This window comes from Musca autumnalis, unplaced genomic scaffold, assembly GCF_047663935.1.
Source record: "Musca autumnalis isolate F117 unplaced genomic scaffold, ASM4766393v1 scaffold_5, whole genome shotgun sequence".
In the NCBI taxonomy this organism is placed as follows: Eukaryota; Metazoa; Arthropoda; class Insecta; order Diptera; family Muscidae; genus Musca; species Musca autumnalis.
Window position 1 is genome coordinate 179,118,719 of NW_027412088.1, and position 15,573 is coordinate 179,134,291.

Below are 15,573 nucleotides of genomic sequence, written 5' to 3' on the forward strand. Positions count from 1 at the left end.
CAAGAGGCTAACTTCAGTACAGAATATTAGCCTAAAAGTAACGTACTATACAGAAAAAGAACCTCGGCCTTGTATAATGTCCGAAAAATGAAACTTGGAGCCATATATTGTGCAGATGGTGATTTTTGGGGTCATTTACTGAACAGAAAGTGGTCCGTTAGTCCCTCCACTGTACAGCAAATGAGCCTAAATGCTATCCGCTGTACAAAGGATTAGCCTTGATGCCACATTGAGGCTGTCTGCAGTCCAAAATGTTTGCATTTGGATCTTCTACTTTAAAGAAGATTATCCTTGTGTTATTTACTGTGTAGAGGATAAACATTAAGTCCATCAAGCGTATATCAACTGTGCATAGATGTTAATAGCTGTGCAAAAGACTAGCCTTGAAGCAACGTACTGTACAGAAGAGGAACCATACACACATCAGATGCACCTAGATACCGTCTGGCGCGCAGAAGATGTCACCTAGAGTATAAAGGAAGAATTATAGGCCCTCTGTTGTGCAGAAATTGTGCCTTGGACCATTTACTTTGCAGCAATCATCCTTACGGCCACCTTCAGTGCATAGAATCTAACATCAATGCCTCCCCGATGTCGATTACTGTACAAAAAAGCACCATGCGTTCTGATGATGAGTTTTAAGTCCATCCACATACTAGCGGGTGGGCCTAGGAGCCATCTACTAACCTAAGAATACCCTATCTCAAATTCTGCCTTGGGATTTGGACCACGTACTATACAACAATTATCATTGCGCTCATCTTCAGGGCATATAATCGAACATCAATTACAGTACAGAAAAAGAACCATGAGACCATTTGCTGTCTCAAAAATGAGTTTTAAGTCCATCCACATACCAGAATGTGGGCCTAGGAGGCATCTACTAAACTAACAGCACCCAATCTCTACTTCTGTCTTATGATTTAGATAAGTTAGTTTGTATTCACGCAAGCTATAAAACAATAACAAATCAAAATATTTGTTCTCTTTTGTGCGCTCTTTCTGTGCATTCGGGTCGTGTGGGTGTAAATTGCCGAAAATCATCGGCACCGCCGTGCCAAATGTGACCATGCTTGATTTAGACCATGTACTGTACAGCAATCATCATTACGGCCACTGACTTTGCAATGAATTTAACATCAATGCCTCCCTGAGGCCGATTATTGACCAGAAAAAGAACACTGACGTCATTTAATTTCCTGGAGATGACTCTGAAGTCCATCCACATACCAGGATGTGACCCTAGGAGCCATATACTAACTTAAAAATACCCTATCTCAACTTCTTCTTTGGACCATGTACTGTACAACAGTCATCATTACAAACTCGAAGCCGAACTACTGTTCAGAAAAATAACATTGAGACCATTTACTGTCCTCACGATGAGCTTTAAGTACATCCATCTAACAGCAGATGGGCCAAGGGGTCATTTCCTAACTTTAGAATACCTTATCTCCACTTTTTTTCTGTTGGTAGTGATTGGTCCGCCTTGAGGCCACCTCAGATGAGTTTTAAGACTATATCTGGTTCCTAAATTGAGCCTTAAGACCAACAACCCCTCTCTCGGAGAAAAAAGAAAAACTTCTATCTTTACTTACCTCCAATGTCCTTCTATGTTGGCGGCTGGGGCCACCCTTTTTCTTTGCCGGCCTAATGGCCATTTTATGTTTTGCTGCCGAATGCGATAGGCGTTGCCAGTCGGAAGAGAATAAATCCACTTCATCGCCACCGCTGAGCATTGATGAACTTTCACGATGTCTCAAAATATCCGAAGACATTGAAATACTGGACATGGTTGAGGAACGGGAATAACGTGAACGTTCCTGGTGTATCACTTCTGTTGATGATGTTGAATTGTTTGCGGTTGAAGTTACCATCATTTCTTCACCATCGGCACTGCTGTTCATGCTCAACAGGCTAAGAGAAGAATTTTCACTGTGTTTTTCCATTGTCGATTGATGTTTGTTGCTGCTGGTGCGCAGTGAAGATGATGATGAGGTACCACCGGCACCCATGCCTGTTGGCAGATTTGGTTTGGCCACAACGCGTCGCTGTGGTGATGCCGGACTGCGTGGCAAACCCAGGTCTTCGTCGGAGGCATCGGGACGATTGCGTCGTTTGCGTAAGACATCAGCAAGCTCGGCCTGAAAGAGGGAAGAAGAAAAGAAAAAGGGAATTAGTTGAAAATGTTAGGAAGAAGAGAATTTTTAGGGGGAACTTTTATGGGGGTTATCATGAACGGCAATTCCCCGTGAATTTTTTCACTTTTTCCCTTAAGTTGAAACGGCGGAAAGACGAAACTCACGGGGAAATTTCATTCATGATAACCCCCTATGTGTTTTGGGATCCAGGGGAAATATTACTACCCAAGTCTTCCAACGAAACACAAATCTGGCGCGAAAACAACTTCTACCGCCGCCACCACTGGTGGCTGCTGCTGCTGCTGCCGCAGTTCCACATGCCCCGGTTCTGGTATCACCATTCATGGGATTTATTTTCATTTTAAATGGATTTTGTTTGAAATCAAGTATCTTCATGTTTGGAGATTGTTTTCTATGGGAAACGGAATGAGATCATTTCGGAGCTATTTTTTTTAGCGAATTTTAAGAAGTCATTCATCAGATCTTGCCATTTTACATAAGACCAAAGAATAATCCAGAGGCATTTCATCTCTTATATAGCAAATCATACTAAAGGTCATCTACCGATAAGCGTAATGGTCATCTACTGTGCAAGAGATAAGCCTAGAGGGCGTATATTGATCCGAAGATCAAGCTAGATGTCACGGTAGATTGTACTGTACACAAATTAGCCTTAAAATTAACAATTTTACAGAAGAAGAGGCTTGAGCACGCCTATTTACGGGAGATGTGCCTTGGGGTCATTTTCAGAGCAGAATATAAATTATTAAACTGATAAACCTTAAGGTTAACCTACAGTACAAAGGAAGAGCTTTGGCTATATACAGTCCAGAAAATTTGGGACCATCTACTGTCCTGTATATTAATTAAAAATATTGAACGAATTATGAAATACAATTCTATTCGAAACCAATTCGGACTACCGTTTTCTTTTTTGTATTTAAGTATTTAATTAATCATTTTTCCAAATCATCTTAGATCACGAGTCCCTCTACATATCAATATTTGATAATTGCGCCTAACGGCATGCTACAAAATTCACAGAGATTTTTTAAAAAAAATGTATAGTACACGAGGTATAGATGGCGTTCTTGGAATAACCATAAATAAATCACACGCTTCATATGATTGAATTGATTCCATAATTTTAGAAACTCGACAAAGTAGGAACACTGAGCAGCACTTTTGGTAATATTAGCCACATTAATAGCCCATACAACTTAATTCAATATATTCTTATGTATTTCGCCCTTCCATTGGTTCTGAATCATCCATCTCTACATCATCAAATCCATAACATATGTAACATATGTCTAGTTCTTGTTTTTTTTTTGTCCCATCGATTGGCTTCGTTCCCAATACATATTGACCATTTTCGCCAAAAGGGCAAAAGTTCAACATTGTTCACAAGTTTTGTCCTAATTTGCCAAAGTAGCAACAAAAAATCACATTTCTTTCCTAAAGATCAAATTAGTTATTCAACTTTTGTTGGTATATTTATGCATTCGATGAATACGTCACAGTTGTCGATAAAGGCGCAAATGAAATTACGCTTTTCTTTTGTGACATTTTAATCCCTTTTAACGGAACCCAATGCAATTTGCAAGAGACAACAACTAAGTGATGAATCATCATCATTGTTTAGGGAAATTAGTCATTAGTTTTATTTTTTTCTAAAAGAAAATTTGTTGTAGTAAATAAAAATAAAATATCTAAGGTTCTAGATACGTTGTAGTTAACACGGAATATGTGATTTTTGCAAAACACGAGGGATGAAGGCACGTGGTTATCGGATTTATGTTCATAGTGATATCCTCTCAATGGATATGTATCAATGACAATTTTAAAGAGGGACGTAATCAAATTAATATTTCCAGTAATAATGATCCTGAATGATTGATCATTAACCCCGAATGGATCGGGCCGCAATAAAAACTGTACAAAAGATAAGACTAGGGGCACACTTCTGACCAGTAGAGGAGTTTTGTGCAGAAAATTACTTGAAGATTAGCATTGATTCCACCTAATATTCGGAAGAAATGACTGAGGCAAACTACTTTAAATAACTTAACTCTAAAATTGACTAATTTAGAGAAAATTACGATTGCTGTCATCCATCTACTGTCTAAAAAATAATATGATATGACCGAAATATGTACTGTACAGATACTGTACAGAGAGCCCACGAAAAACTGTTTAATATTCACCCTGGTACCCTACCAACGGATAATTTCTTTTGAATAGAATTTTTCTAGAGGTACGTATGCCATACAACCAATGCCGGCAAATTTCAAATCAATTTTACCACCATTAATATGAATTGACTGCCGTATTAAAGGCGGCTTTTCTTCAAATCTGCACTAGAAATGTGTGAAAATTGTAAAACGATATTGCACAACGCCATCTATGCTTCAATTTTATCAACATTATTGGATGAAAAAATAAGTCGAAGAGCATACTTTTGGGAGAGAATATTCACATGATAAATTCCTGACTAAGGACATTTTCTAGCAAGCAGCATTAAAACGGATCTACTCTAGGCGTGAATAGATAAAAAACACAAAAGAAAACTTCTTAGAAAAGACCATGAGATGTTTATTTAGAAGACCTGTATGAGACCATGAGGTCCTCTTAGTGAAGGTCACGAGATAGAAGACCGTGAATTATTCTTGAATAAGTTCATGAGGTCTTCCTATAGAGGACAATGAATCCTTCCAATAGGACCATATGTCTTTTTAGAGCAAGTCATTAGGTTTTATTATAAGAGACCATGAAATTTTCTTAGAGAAAACCAAGAGGTCTTCTTAAGAAGACAGAAAGGTCTACATATAGAAAACCATGAATTCTTATTGTAGGAGCCCGATAGAAGCATATGACACTTCTACAGAAGACCATGTGGTCTTCTTTGGCGAAAACAATGAGGTCTTCTTAGCGATAACAATGCGGTCTTTCTATCGATACTTCTGAGAAAAAGACCAAAACGTCGTTTTATAGAAGACCAAAATGTCCTTTTAGAGAACATATGTAGTGAGGTCGTCTTTGGAAAGCCTTAAAGTCTTCTTAGATCATTAGGCTTTCTTACAGACCAAAGACTATTAGAGCTTCTCAAAGAATATATCTTCTTAAAGAAGACCTTGAGGTATTCTAAGAGAAGATCATGAGGTCTTATTAGAGAAGAACGAGAAGTACTCTTATTAAGGGTCAAGACGTTTCTATAGAGAAGAACATAAGGACATCTTAAAGAAGACCTTGAGGACTCCTTAGAGAAGACTATAAAGGTTTCTCATTTTTATAGAAGATCAGGAAGTCCTTTTTTAGGACACCTTAAGGTCTTCTTAAAGAAGATAATGAGGTCTTCTTAGAGAAGAGGATGAAGTCTTCTTAGAGAAGAGGATGAAGTCTTTGTAGAAAAGACTTTGCTGACTTTTTAGAGAAGACAATGATTACTTCTTAGAGAAGACCATGAGAACTTCTTAGAGAAGACCATGAGGTCTTCTTAGAGATGAACTGAGGACTTCTTAGTGGAAACAATGAGGTCTTATTACAGAAAACCATGAGGTCTTCTTAAGGAAGACCATGGGGTGTTATAATTAAACAAGTCCCATTATAGAAAACCTTGAGGTTGTTAGATAAGACCATGAGGCCTTTCAATAGACGTCTTTGAGGTATTTTTATAGATCTAGAAGTCCCTTTTTAGGACACCTTAAGGTCTGCTCTGAGAAGATAATGAGGTCTTCTTAGAGAAGAGGATAAGGTCTTCTTAGGACAGACCATAAGTTCTTTTTAGAAAAGCCTGTTATGACTTTTTAGAGAAGACCATGATTAGTTCTTAAAGAAGGCCATGAGAACTTTTTACAAAAGACCATAAGGTCTTCTTAGAGATGATCATGAGGTCTTCTTAGAGATGATCTGAGGACTTTTTGGCCAAAACAATGGGGTCTTATTAGAGAAAACCATGAGGTCTTCTTAGGGAAGACCATGAGGTCCCTGAACCCAAGGCAGAAGTTGAGATAGGGTATTCTTAGGTTAGTAGATGGGAGAGAAGTCTCCCTTGTCCCATCTGGGATGTTTGTGGAACAATTATTTTTATAGATGGCTCCTAGGTCCACCTACTAGTATGTGGATGGACTTAAAACTCATCATCAGGACAGTAAATGGCCGAATGGTGCTTTTTCGTACAGTAATCGACATCGGGGAGGCCTTGATGTTAGATTCTCTGCACTGAAAGTGGCCGTAAGGATGATTGCTGCAGAGTAAATGGCCCAAGGTCACTTTAGGTTACCTCATGGTTTATCTTCTGCGCGCCATTCGGTATCTAGATGTATCTACTGTTTTATTGATGAGCGTATGGTTCCTCTTCTGTACAGTAGGTGGCTTCAAGGCTAGTCTTCTGCACAGCTGACATACGCTTGATGGACTTAATGTTTATCTTCTACACATTAGATAACCCCAAGGATAATCTTCTGGACAGTAGAAGATCCAAAAGGCAAACATTTTGGACTGCAGATAGCCTCAATGTGGCATCAAGGCTAATCCTTCGTACAGCGGATAGAATTTAGGCTCATTTGCTGTACAATGGAGGGTCTAACGGACTACTTTCTGTCCAGTAAATGACCCCAAAAATCATCTTCTGCACTGTAGATGGCTCCAAGTCTCATTTTCCGGGCAGTATACAAGGCCGAGGTTCTTTTTCTGTACAGTACGTTACTTTCAGGCTAATATTCTGTACTGTAGTTAGCCTCTTGGTTTGTCTACTCAACGGCGGACAGACTAAATGCTTTATTTTAGGCGAATTCAAATCTCATCTCCCGTGAAATAAGTGGCCTCAAGCAGCTACCTCCGTAACATTGGTAACCTGAAGGGTAATTTTCTATCGAGTACAGTACCGTACACTTCTTTACAACTTATTTTCTCTTATTTAAATAGTACATGACCACAAGCCTCATTGTAGGCGAAATCAAGGGTCATCTACGGTAAAAAAGGTGGCCTCAGGTCGTTTGAATTATTGTCCGAAAACAAAATTTACGTCGGCAACCAAAACATACATATTTTTGATTTGGAGATCGATATAGGCAAAGCTTTAGGCTTTAGTTTTTATTTAGGTCCACACATTCGGGTATCAACCCCTTTCAAAAATCAAAAACATCCACTTAAATCAAGTTTAAGGCCACTTTTCGGATGAACAATCGGAGGGTAAATTTCGTTACCCCAAAAATTTCTAAATCCATTCTTAAACTTTTTTTAATTTTTGCAGTGGCTGATATTGCTGCTTATTGCGTGAAACATTTAGCAGACGGTTCAGTAGATACAAGAAAAACCAGATTTTGTTGAAACCAGGTATATTGTAGAACACTCAAAAAGTCAAAAAAGGGTCCATTATGCGGGATCACAAAATATATGGTAAATAATAGCTTAGAATTATAATATAATAATTGTTCTACAAACATCCCCTACGGGACAAGGGAGAATTCTCTCATATCAATGATTGCACCCCGATTCATATTGGCTCAATGATATGGCAACTACTGTTTATCGCCAAGTCCCAACGGCGTGTCTTAAGACACCACTTGTAGAGAAGTTTTACATGACTGAAATACTCAGGAAATGTCGCCAACATTAGTGAGGGGTATTTAGCCACCGTTGAAAATTGTTGATGTTGCCTGGTGGGGGAATCGAACCCGCGACCTTCAGCGTGCAAGGCGGCTTTGCATACCACTGCACCACGGTGACACCCGTGGTCTTGATATAGAAGACCAAAAAGACGTTTTATAGAACACCTTGAGGTTGCCTTCGGAAGACCATAAAATCTTCTTATTGAGTATCATGAGAACTTTTTATAGAAGATCACGAGGTGTTTCTGTAGAAGACCATGGAGTCTTCCTGTATAAGAGCATAAGGTCTTGCCGAAGAATATCTTCTTATATAAGACCAAAAGGTATTCTTATAGGAGACAATGAGATCTTCTTATAGATGACAAAGTGGTCTGCTTAAAAAAGACGAATGGGTTTCTTACAGAAGACCATGGAGTGTTCTTATAGAATACGGTGAAAAAAATAACATGATGCCGGTAGATGTCTTCTTTTGAAGGACCAACAAAACTTTTAATGAAAGACAAAAAGTTCTTCTTACGAAAGAAAGTCAGGTTTTCAAATAGTCTTCGTATGGAAGACCATGAGATTTTCTGATAGACGTTCATGAGGACTTCTTAAAGATGATTGGCCATTGGAATATTTAGTTCAGTTCTTTTGGTTTCTTTCCTCGCCAATTTTTAAGTTAAATTCAGTTTGAGTACGCCTTTCGGATAGTAGTGAGAAATTTATTACTTGGCAATCCTAGAGGTTTTGAACTGTATGCGTTATTTCTGAGATAAGTCTATACATTCAGAGATAAGTACCGTGAATGTGGTGGATGACCCTGCGAACCACTATAAAAATTGCCTATTTTTAAATTAGGGAACAGGATTTTGTTGCAGTACACGGTCTTGAATCTGTCCGTAGAATAATTAGGTCCATTATGGGGAAAGCACAAAATAAGTTATACCTTACACTATATGTTGGAATATCTTCTCTAGATCCAGGAATATATATAAACTCAATAATAAAATTCTGCTGCCTTTTGTCCAATGTTTTTCTAAATTCAGGGCTTGAGATTTTCTCCTTTGGAGTATGTCCAAAATCGGCTACGTGAACCAAAGTCTTTTTAAAATTGTAAAATAACTCCATCGTATGACCACAGACAACAATATCCATTTTTTTGTATTCCGTCCAGTAGAACCGGGCTAGGCCGGTTTTTGTGGCTTTGCCGACTTCCTAGTCAAATTACCGGATATCCGAAATGTAAAGAACTGGGTTGTCAATATTCTAAAGGCCATATTTCTGGATCTGGAGAAAGTATTAGAACGGATAGCACCATTTTGGAAATGTGAAAGTGAGAGCTATAATCTGGCATACATTAAGCGAGCACCCATAATGGACCCATTTTCGACTTTTTGAGGGTTTTATGGGAAAACCCGGTTCCAAAAACCGCTTTTTGTCTTATATCACCTGAACACCTAAAAATAATCCCATCGTATGACCGCTTGTTGGATAGATACTTCCAACGATACCTATTTTGGGCTTAAATGTCGTTTAGGAGCACCTCTCGGATCGGGCTGAAATTTTTACAGTAGATAGCCCTTGGCATCCTGAATACATCCATCCTTCCCGAGATAACGTAGGCAATATGGGCATCGTTTTAAAGCTTATGGAGAGTACTTTTATGCACGCGACATATTTTTACACCTGTTTATAGGAGAATGTATTAAATTCCTGTTCATAGCCGGCTACTTAGGAAACTTTAAATTTACTAGAAAGTTGTGTTTGCGTAGCCCCCTTTTGTCATTGTCTATAGGAGAAAGTCTTAAATCCCCTGCCGAAGGCCGGCTACTTAAAAACACTTTCCATTTAAAAGAGAGTTTTGATCGTGTAGCCCACTTTTGTCCCTGTCCATAGGAGAAAGTCTTAAATCACCGGCCGAAGGCCAGCTACTTAAGAATACTTTCAATTTAAAGGAGATTTTTGATCGCGTAGCCCACTTTTGTCCCTGTCCGAAATGTCAAGACCCATATCTCGGGAAGTATGGACTTCCCCCCGGAAACTATATATCATTGTGTTCAGCGTCCCAAGGGCTAACTATGGTAAAAATTTCAGCCCGATCCGAGAGGTGCCCATAAACAGCCTAAAGTTGACACCCTACCCAGCAAAAATTTGGTAGGCACATGTCATTACTTTCTGCATTACCAGGTAATGCGTACTCATTACCCTCCGCATTATCAGACAGTACATATATAACAGGTAACATATAACTAGTTACATCCTTACTTACTACTTACCTACAAAGGAATAAGTACGGTGGCACAGGGCTAGTGTGTCTGACTACAAATCCTAGGTTTGTGTGTTCAAAGCTCACCGTCAGCATGGGAGTTTTTTGTTGACAAAATTACGAAGAAATGTTGATGTACATGGATGTTTTTAAACAACCCTTACTATTTGTACGAGTGGCCTAGTGTGTAGTGTGTTTGGCTAGAAATCAGAAGTTCATGTGTTCGACACCGGTAGGAAGCGGAATAAAAGAAAAAGAAGAAATAAAAACAAAAAATAATTGGAATGTTGAATTTGAATATAATTTCACCACATTTGTTCTAAAAATAGAACATAAGCTTTTTAGCTTTTTTTCGACTACCGGTAAGTGCTTAAATATGTACTTTGTGTACACATTTAAGGAAGTACTTCCTCCCTATGACATCCCCATGTTAAAATAATGACTTTTACGGTCATTTAGTAAGTAGTTACAACTGCAAAAATTTACTGAATAAAGTCATTATTTGGTAATGACTTTTTTTGCTGGGTAAAGACACCCGGAAAATTATATATCGTTGCGTTCAGGGTCCCAAGGGCTACCTATGGTAAAAATTTCGAACCGATCCAAGAGGTGCCCCTAAACGACACTTGTTCCCTATTTTGTAGGAATCGGTTTAGTAGAGCCTGGTCCAACCCGGGTTTTGTACCCGGAATTTCGGTTCAAATAACCGGATAACCGGGTCCGTCCCCCAAGAAAATTATACATCCCCATGATCAGCGTAACAATATCTACCTCTGGAAAAAAAAATTTCAAAACAATTGGAGAGTTTTTACTATATTAGAGTTGTTCCTTTTTATACCCTCCACCATAGGATGGGGGTATATTAAGTTTGTCACTACGTTTGTAACTACTCGAAATAATCATTGTAGACCCCACAAAGTATATATATTCTTGATCAGCGTGCAATTCTACATCGATATAGCCATGTCCGTCCGTCTGTCCGTCTGTCCGTCTGTCTGTCTGTCCGTCTGTCCGTCTGTGGAAATCACTCTAGCGTCCGAACGGATTGACGTAGGTTGATGAAATTTTGGGAAAATATGTTATATTTACGTAGGACTTTTGGTATTGAAAGCGGACTATGTAGGTCCACGCTTTCGTATAGCCCCCATACAAAATGACGCGTGACGCGTCGTCGTTTTAAGGAATTTTTAAGATATTTGGCCCATTTTACCACCGAATTGGTTGTAATTTGGTACTTTGTGTCTCCAGAGGCCAAAAACTATTCCTACCAAAGTTGGGTTATATAGGTCCACGTTTTGGTATAGCCCCCACATAAGGCCCCTTATAAAGTACGCGTCATTTTAATATATTTTGAATGTATTAGACCCATTTGACCAAAGAATCGGTTGTAACTTTGTATTTTGTGTTTCCAGAGGCTAAGAAACATTTCTACCATAAAATGTTTATATAGGTCCACGTGTTGATATAACCCCCATAATACAATATCTCCCGATTTTCGATATTTTGAACGTTTTAGCCTCATTATCACACCGAGGTGGCTGAAAATTGGTATTTAGTCTTCCATAGGCGTATAAAACTTTCCCCCAGAAATTTGTAGGTATAGGTCCACGCCATCATATAGCCCCCATAGAACGGTACCTTCCGAATTTCGGTATTTTGAAGGTTGTGGCCACATTAATCCACCGAAATGGCTGAAATTTGTGGTGGAGGGTATAAAAAGTTCGGCCCGACCGAACTTAACGCTTTTCTTACTTGTTTCCTATAAAAGTCGTTCCCATTTTTTGTACGAATTTCGATAATATATTATGTGAGTATGTGTTTTTGTTTACGGTATACATGGGAAATTTTCACTTTCATTAATAAGATAAATTTAGTCATAAAACATGTTTTCGCACACCCACGTATAAAATGTTATTTCAGGAATATTGATGTTAAATTCTATATTTTATTCGTGATTCATGAGAGGTGGAACTTAAATTCAGTGTATAATTTCAGGTCAAATCTTCTTCTTATTTTTATTATTTTTAATTTTAAATTTTTTTAAATTAATTTGAATTTAATTTTTTTAATTTTAGTTTTTATAATTTGAATATTTTTATTTAATTTTATTCTCACATTTTTTTAATTTATTTCCAAAAAAATAATTTTTCCAATATTTTTTCACAAAATCCAATTTTTATTCCATGTGTTCTGAAGTTCTAGCTGGGCGGCACTTAGGCAACATGTGTCAAACATAAATCAAACACTTTTCCAAAGAAGAAAATAACATCACAAATTATGTTTTTCACTGAAACATTTAAAAACGAAACACAACAACAACACTGGAAGAACAATACCGGAAGGAAGGAATCTTACCGAAAATGATATTTTCAAAGGATTATTGGATAAAGCGGTTGCAACATTGCCCGCAACCATTTTTATTTTTTGAGGTTCACTGTATGCAACAGTATTCAGTTAAAAATCCAAACAAAATGCACTGTAATGTTTTTCTAGTAATAAAAAATATTTTCCAAAAAAATAATTCCGTAGTGTTTTACACCACTTAGATGCCCGTTTATATTGTTCTTAAAGAAATTTTGGCTTCACGAGAGCACCCTCGTTCTGTGTGTGCACACTTAGACCGACAACGTGCAACTGAATTGTAATGCGGCACCCTCTCATTTAGGCTGTAAAAGGGCCTAGGCAGCCAGGCAGGCAATGGTGTTGCCTGGCGGCATTGATTGCCTGGTAGTGCGCCTTATGCACATCTATCCCATCCATCCACATATCCACAATATCCCATTCATATCAGCTGAAATAGTGCAGAGAGCAACATAGACCAAGCAAAAAAATGAACAACAACGAACAGCAGCAGCAACAACAAATAATCATATCTTCTTGTCTTGGATTTGTGGCCTGCATCATATAAAACAACAACAACAAAAACAGAAGATATGCAGCGACAGGCAAATAATGCCAGACGACAGGCAGGCAAACACACACAAAAAATCATTCCAAACATTTACGTATTGTCAATAAATGTTAGTTTTGTTGTTGTTGGCAAATGCGTTTTGTTTTTGTTACAAATCAAATAAAAGACGGAAGAAATTTTCAAAGAAGCAACAACAAATATTATCTGTTCTATGTCAAACTCACCAAGAAAAGAATAAGAAGAAACTGTAAAACAGATTTTCCTTAGCACACGCGGCAAAAGTCGACCTGACCAAAATGCTATTGCACCAAAAATGCATGCATATACCTGCATAAGATTCATATGGCCTAATAAAGCGGCAGGTGATAAAAAGGTGACCCGCCATAAAATAAGAAAATAAAAGTGCAAACACCTTTTAGAGCAGGATGATGCAGCAGGATAATTGGAAATATTGGCAATTCCGGAATTTCGCAAAAGGCCGGAACGAAGGAAGGAACTTGGGAGCAAAAAAACATGAGTGGCCGGATGTTAACACAGCGTACATTAAAAGGTCTTCTTAGAGAAATCAAAGAAGTCTTCATAGCAGCAGGAACACGAAGTTTTCTAAGATAAAAACACGAGGTCGTTTTTGATGAGACCTTGAGAAAACTTTTAGGTCTTCTCTTAAAAGACCATGAGGTCGGCCTTCCCCTAGAAGAACATGAGTTCTTCTCATAGAATAAATGGTCTTTCATTAAAAAACCACAAACATTCTTCTTATAGAAGACCACGAAGTCTTTTCATAGAATACCATGAGCTCTTCTCGAAGAAGAGCATGAGGTCTTCCTATAGAAGCCTATGAGATCTTCTTATAGAGAGATGTGATCAATTTATAGAAGACTTAGAGGTCTAGAGGTCTTCTTATAGAAGGCCATGCGATCTTCTTATAGAAGACCATGAAATCTTCTCATAGAAGACGAAGAATACTTTTAAGGTCTTCGTATAGAAGAAAACTTTGAGGTTTTCCTACAGAAGACCTTAAGGTCTTCCTATGAAAGACATTGAGGTTTTCATAAAGAGACGAGTATAAAGTTTTTTTTAGAGAACACCATAAGGCTTCTAAGAGGAGACCTTGAAGTCTTCCTATAGAAGAACCTGAGGCTTTTCGATAGGTGGCCATTAATTTTTCCCATAGAAGACCAAGATGGCTATAAGGCTTTCCTATAGAAGTCCTTTCTATAAAAGACCTTACATTTTACTATAGAAGGTCTTTTATAAGAGACCTTGTGGTCATTCTATAGGAAACCCTCAGGTCTTCATATGAAATATGATGAAGTCTTCCAATAGAATATTAAGAGCACTTCCCCTAGAAGTTCAAGAGGTCTTTCTATAGAACACCATGAGATCTTCTTAGAGAAGAGCATGACGTCTTTTTAGAGAAGAGCATGAGGTCTTCTTAGAGAAGAGCATGAGGTCTTCTAAGAGAAGAGCATGAGGTCTTCTTAAAGAAGACCATGATGTCTTGTTTAGAAGACCATCAGGTCTTCTTAGAGGAGACCATGATGAATTCTTAGAGAATACATGCGACTATGACCTTCTATAGAAGACCATAAAGTTTTCTTATAGAAGTCCCAGAGGACCTCTTGTAAGCAAAGAGTCTGAGCTACTTCTACGGAAGACGACCATGAAGTCTCCTTGCATTTGTTCCCATAGAAGACCATAAGAAATTATAATAGAAGGCCATCATGTCTTTTGACAGAAGACCGTCAGTTCTTCTCATAAAAGACCATAAGGTCTTCTCATAGAAGAACATCAGGTCTTCTCATAGACTAACATCAGCTCTTCTCATAGAAGAACCTCAGGTCTTCTCATAGAAGAACATCAAGTACTCTCATAGAAGTCCTTCTCATAGGTTATCATCCGGTCAGCTCATACAAGATTATGAGGTCTTCTTATGACATCTTCTTACGAAGACCAAGAAGTCTTGCTAAAGGTGACCCCGAGGTCTTAACATAGAAAGACCTGAAGGCATCTCAGAGAAGTAGGATATGCTTCTGTAGTCCCTTTCAGAAAGAAAGGTTGCCCCTGTGGACCAATTCTGAATGCAAGGATGTTTCTATAGACCCTTCCTGAAAGAAACGTTGCTTCTACAGACCCTATTTGAAAGATAGTCGGCTTTCTTTCAGAAAGGGTGCTTCTATAAACCGAACGATAGAGTTTTTATCAGAAAGGATGCATCTAGAGAATCTTTCTGAAAGAAAGAGTGGTTTTAGAGAACCTTTCTGAAAGAAAGGATGCTTCTAGAGAATTGTTCTTAAAGAATGGGTGCTCCTAGAGAACCTTTCTCAAAGAAAGGGTTCCCCTAGAGAATCTTTCTGAAGGAAAGGGTGCTTCTAGAGAAAATTTCTAAAATTAAGAGTGCTTCTGTAGCTCATTTGTGAAAGAAAGGTTGCTTCTGTAGACCCTTTCTCTATGGAAGTGCGCTTCTAGAGAGCTTTCCTGAAGAAAGGGTGCTTCTAGAGAACCTTTCCGCAAGAAAGGGTGCTTCTATAGTCCCATTCTGAAAGATACGCTGCTTCTAGAGGACCTTTCTGAAAGATAGGGTGCTTCTACAGAACCTTTCTGAAAGAAAGGGTGATTCTAGAGAACCTTCTAAAAGAAAGGGTGATTCTAGAGAATCTT

General features: G+C 38.2%; 1 protein-coding gene across 14 annotated transcripts in view; it reads right to left on the reverse strand.

The window, feature by feature from the left end:
- Positions 1-15,573, reverse strand: part of LOC141405664 (uncharacterized) — a 309,097-nt gene that overhangs the window by 6,172 nt on the left and 287,352 nt on the right. For all 14 annotated transcript variants that reach the window (XM_073990265.1, XM_073990267.1, XM_073990266.1 and 11 more), the window contains one exon: positions 1,599-2,144. In XM_073990265.1, the coding sequence (XP_073846366.1) occupies positions 1,599-2,144 (546 nt within the window). The remainder of the gene's footprint in view (positions 1-1,598; positions 2,145-15,573) is intronic.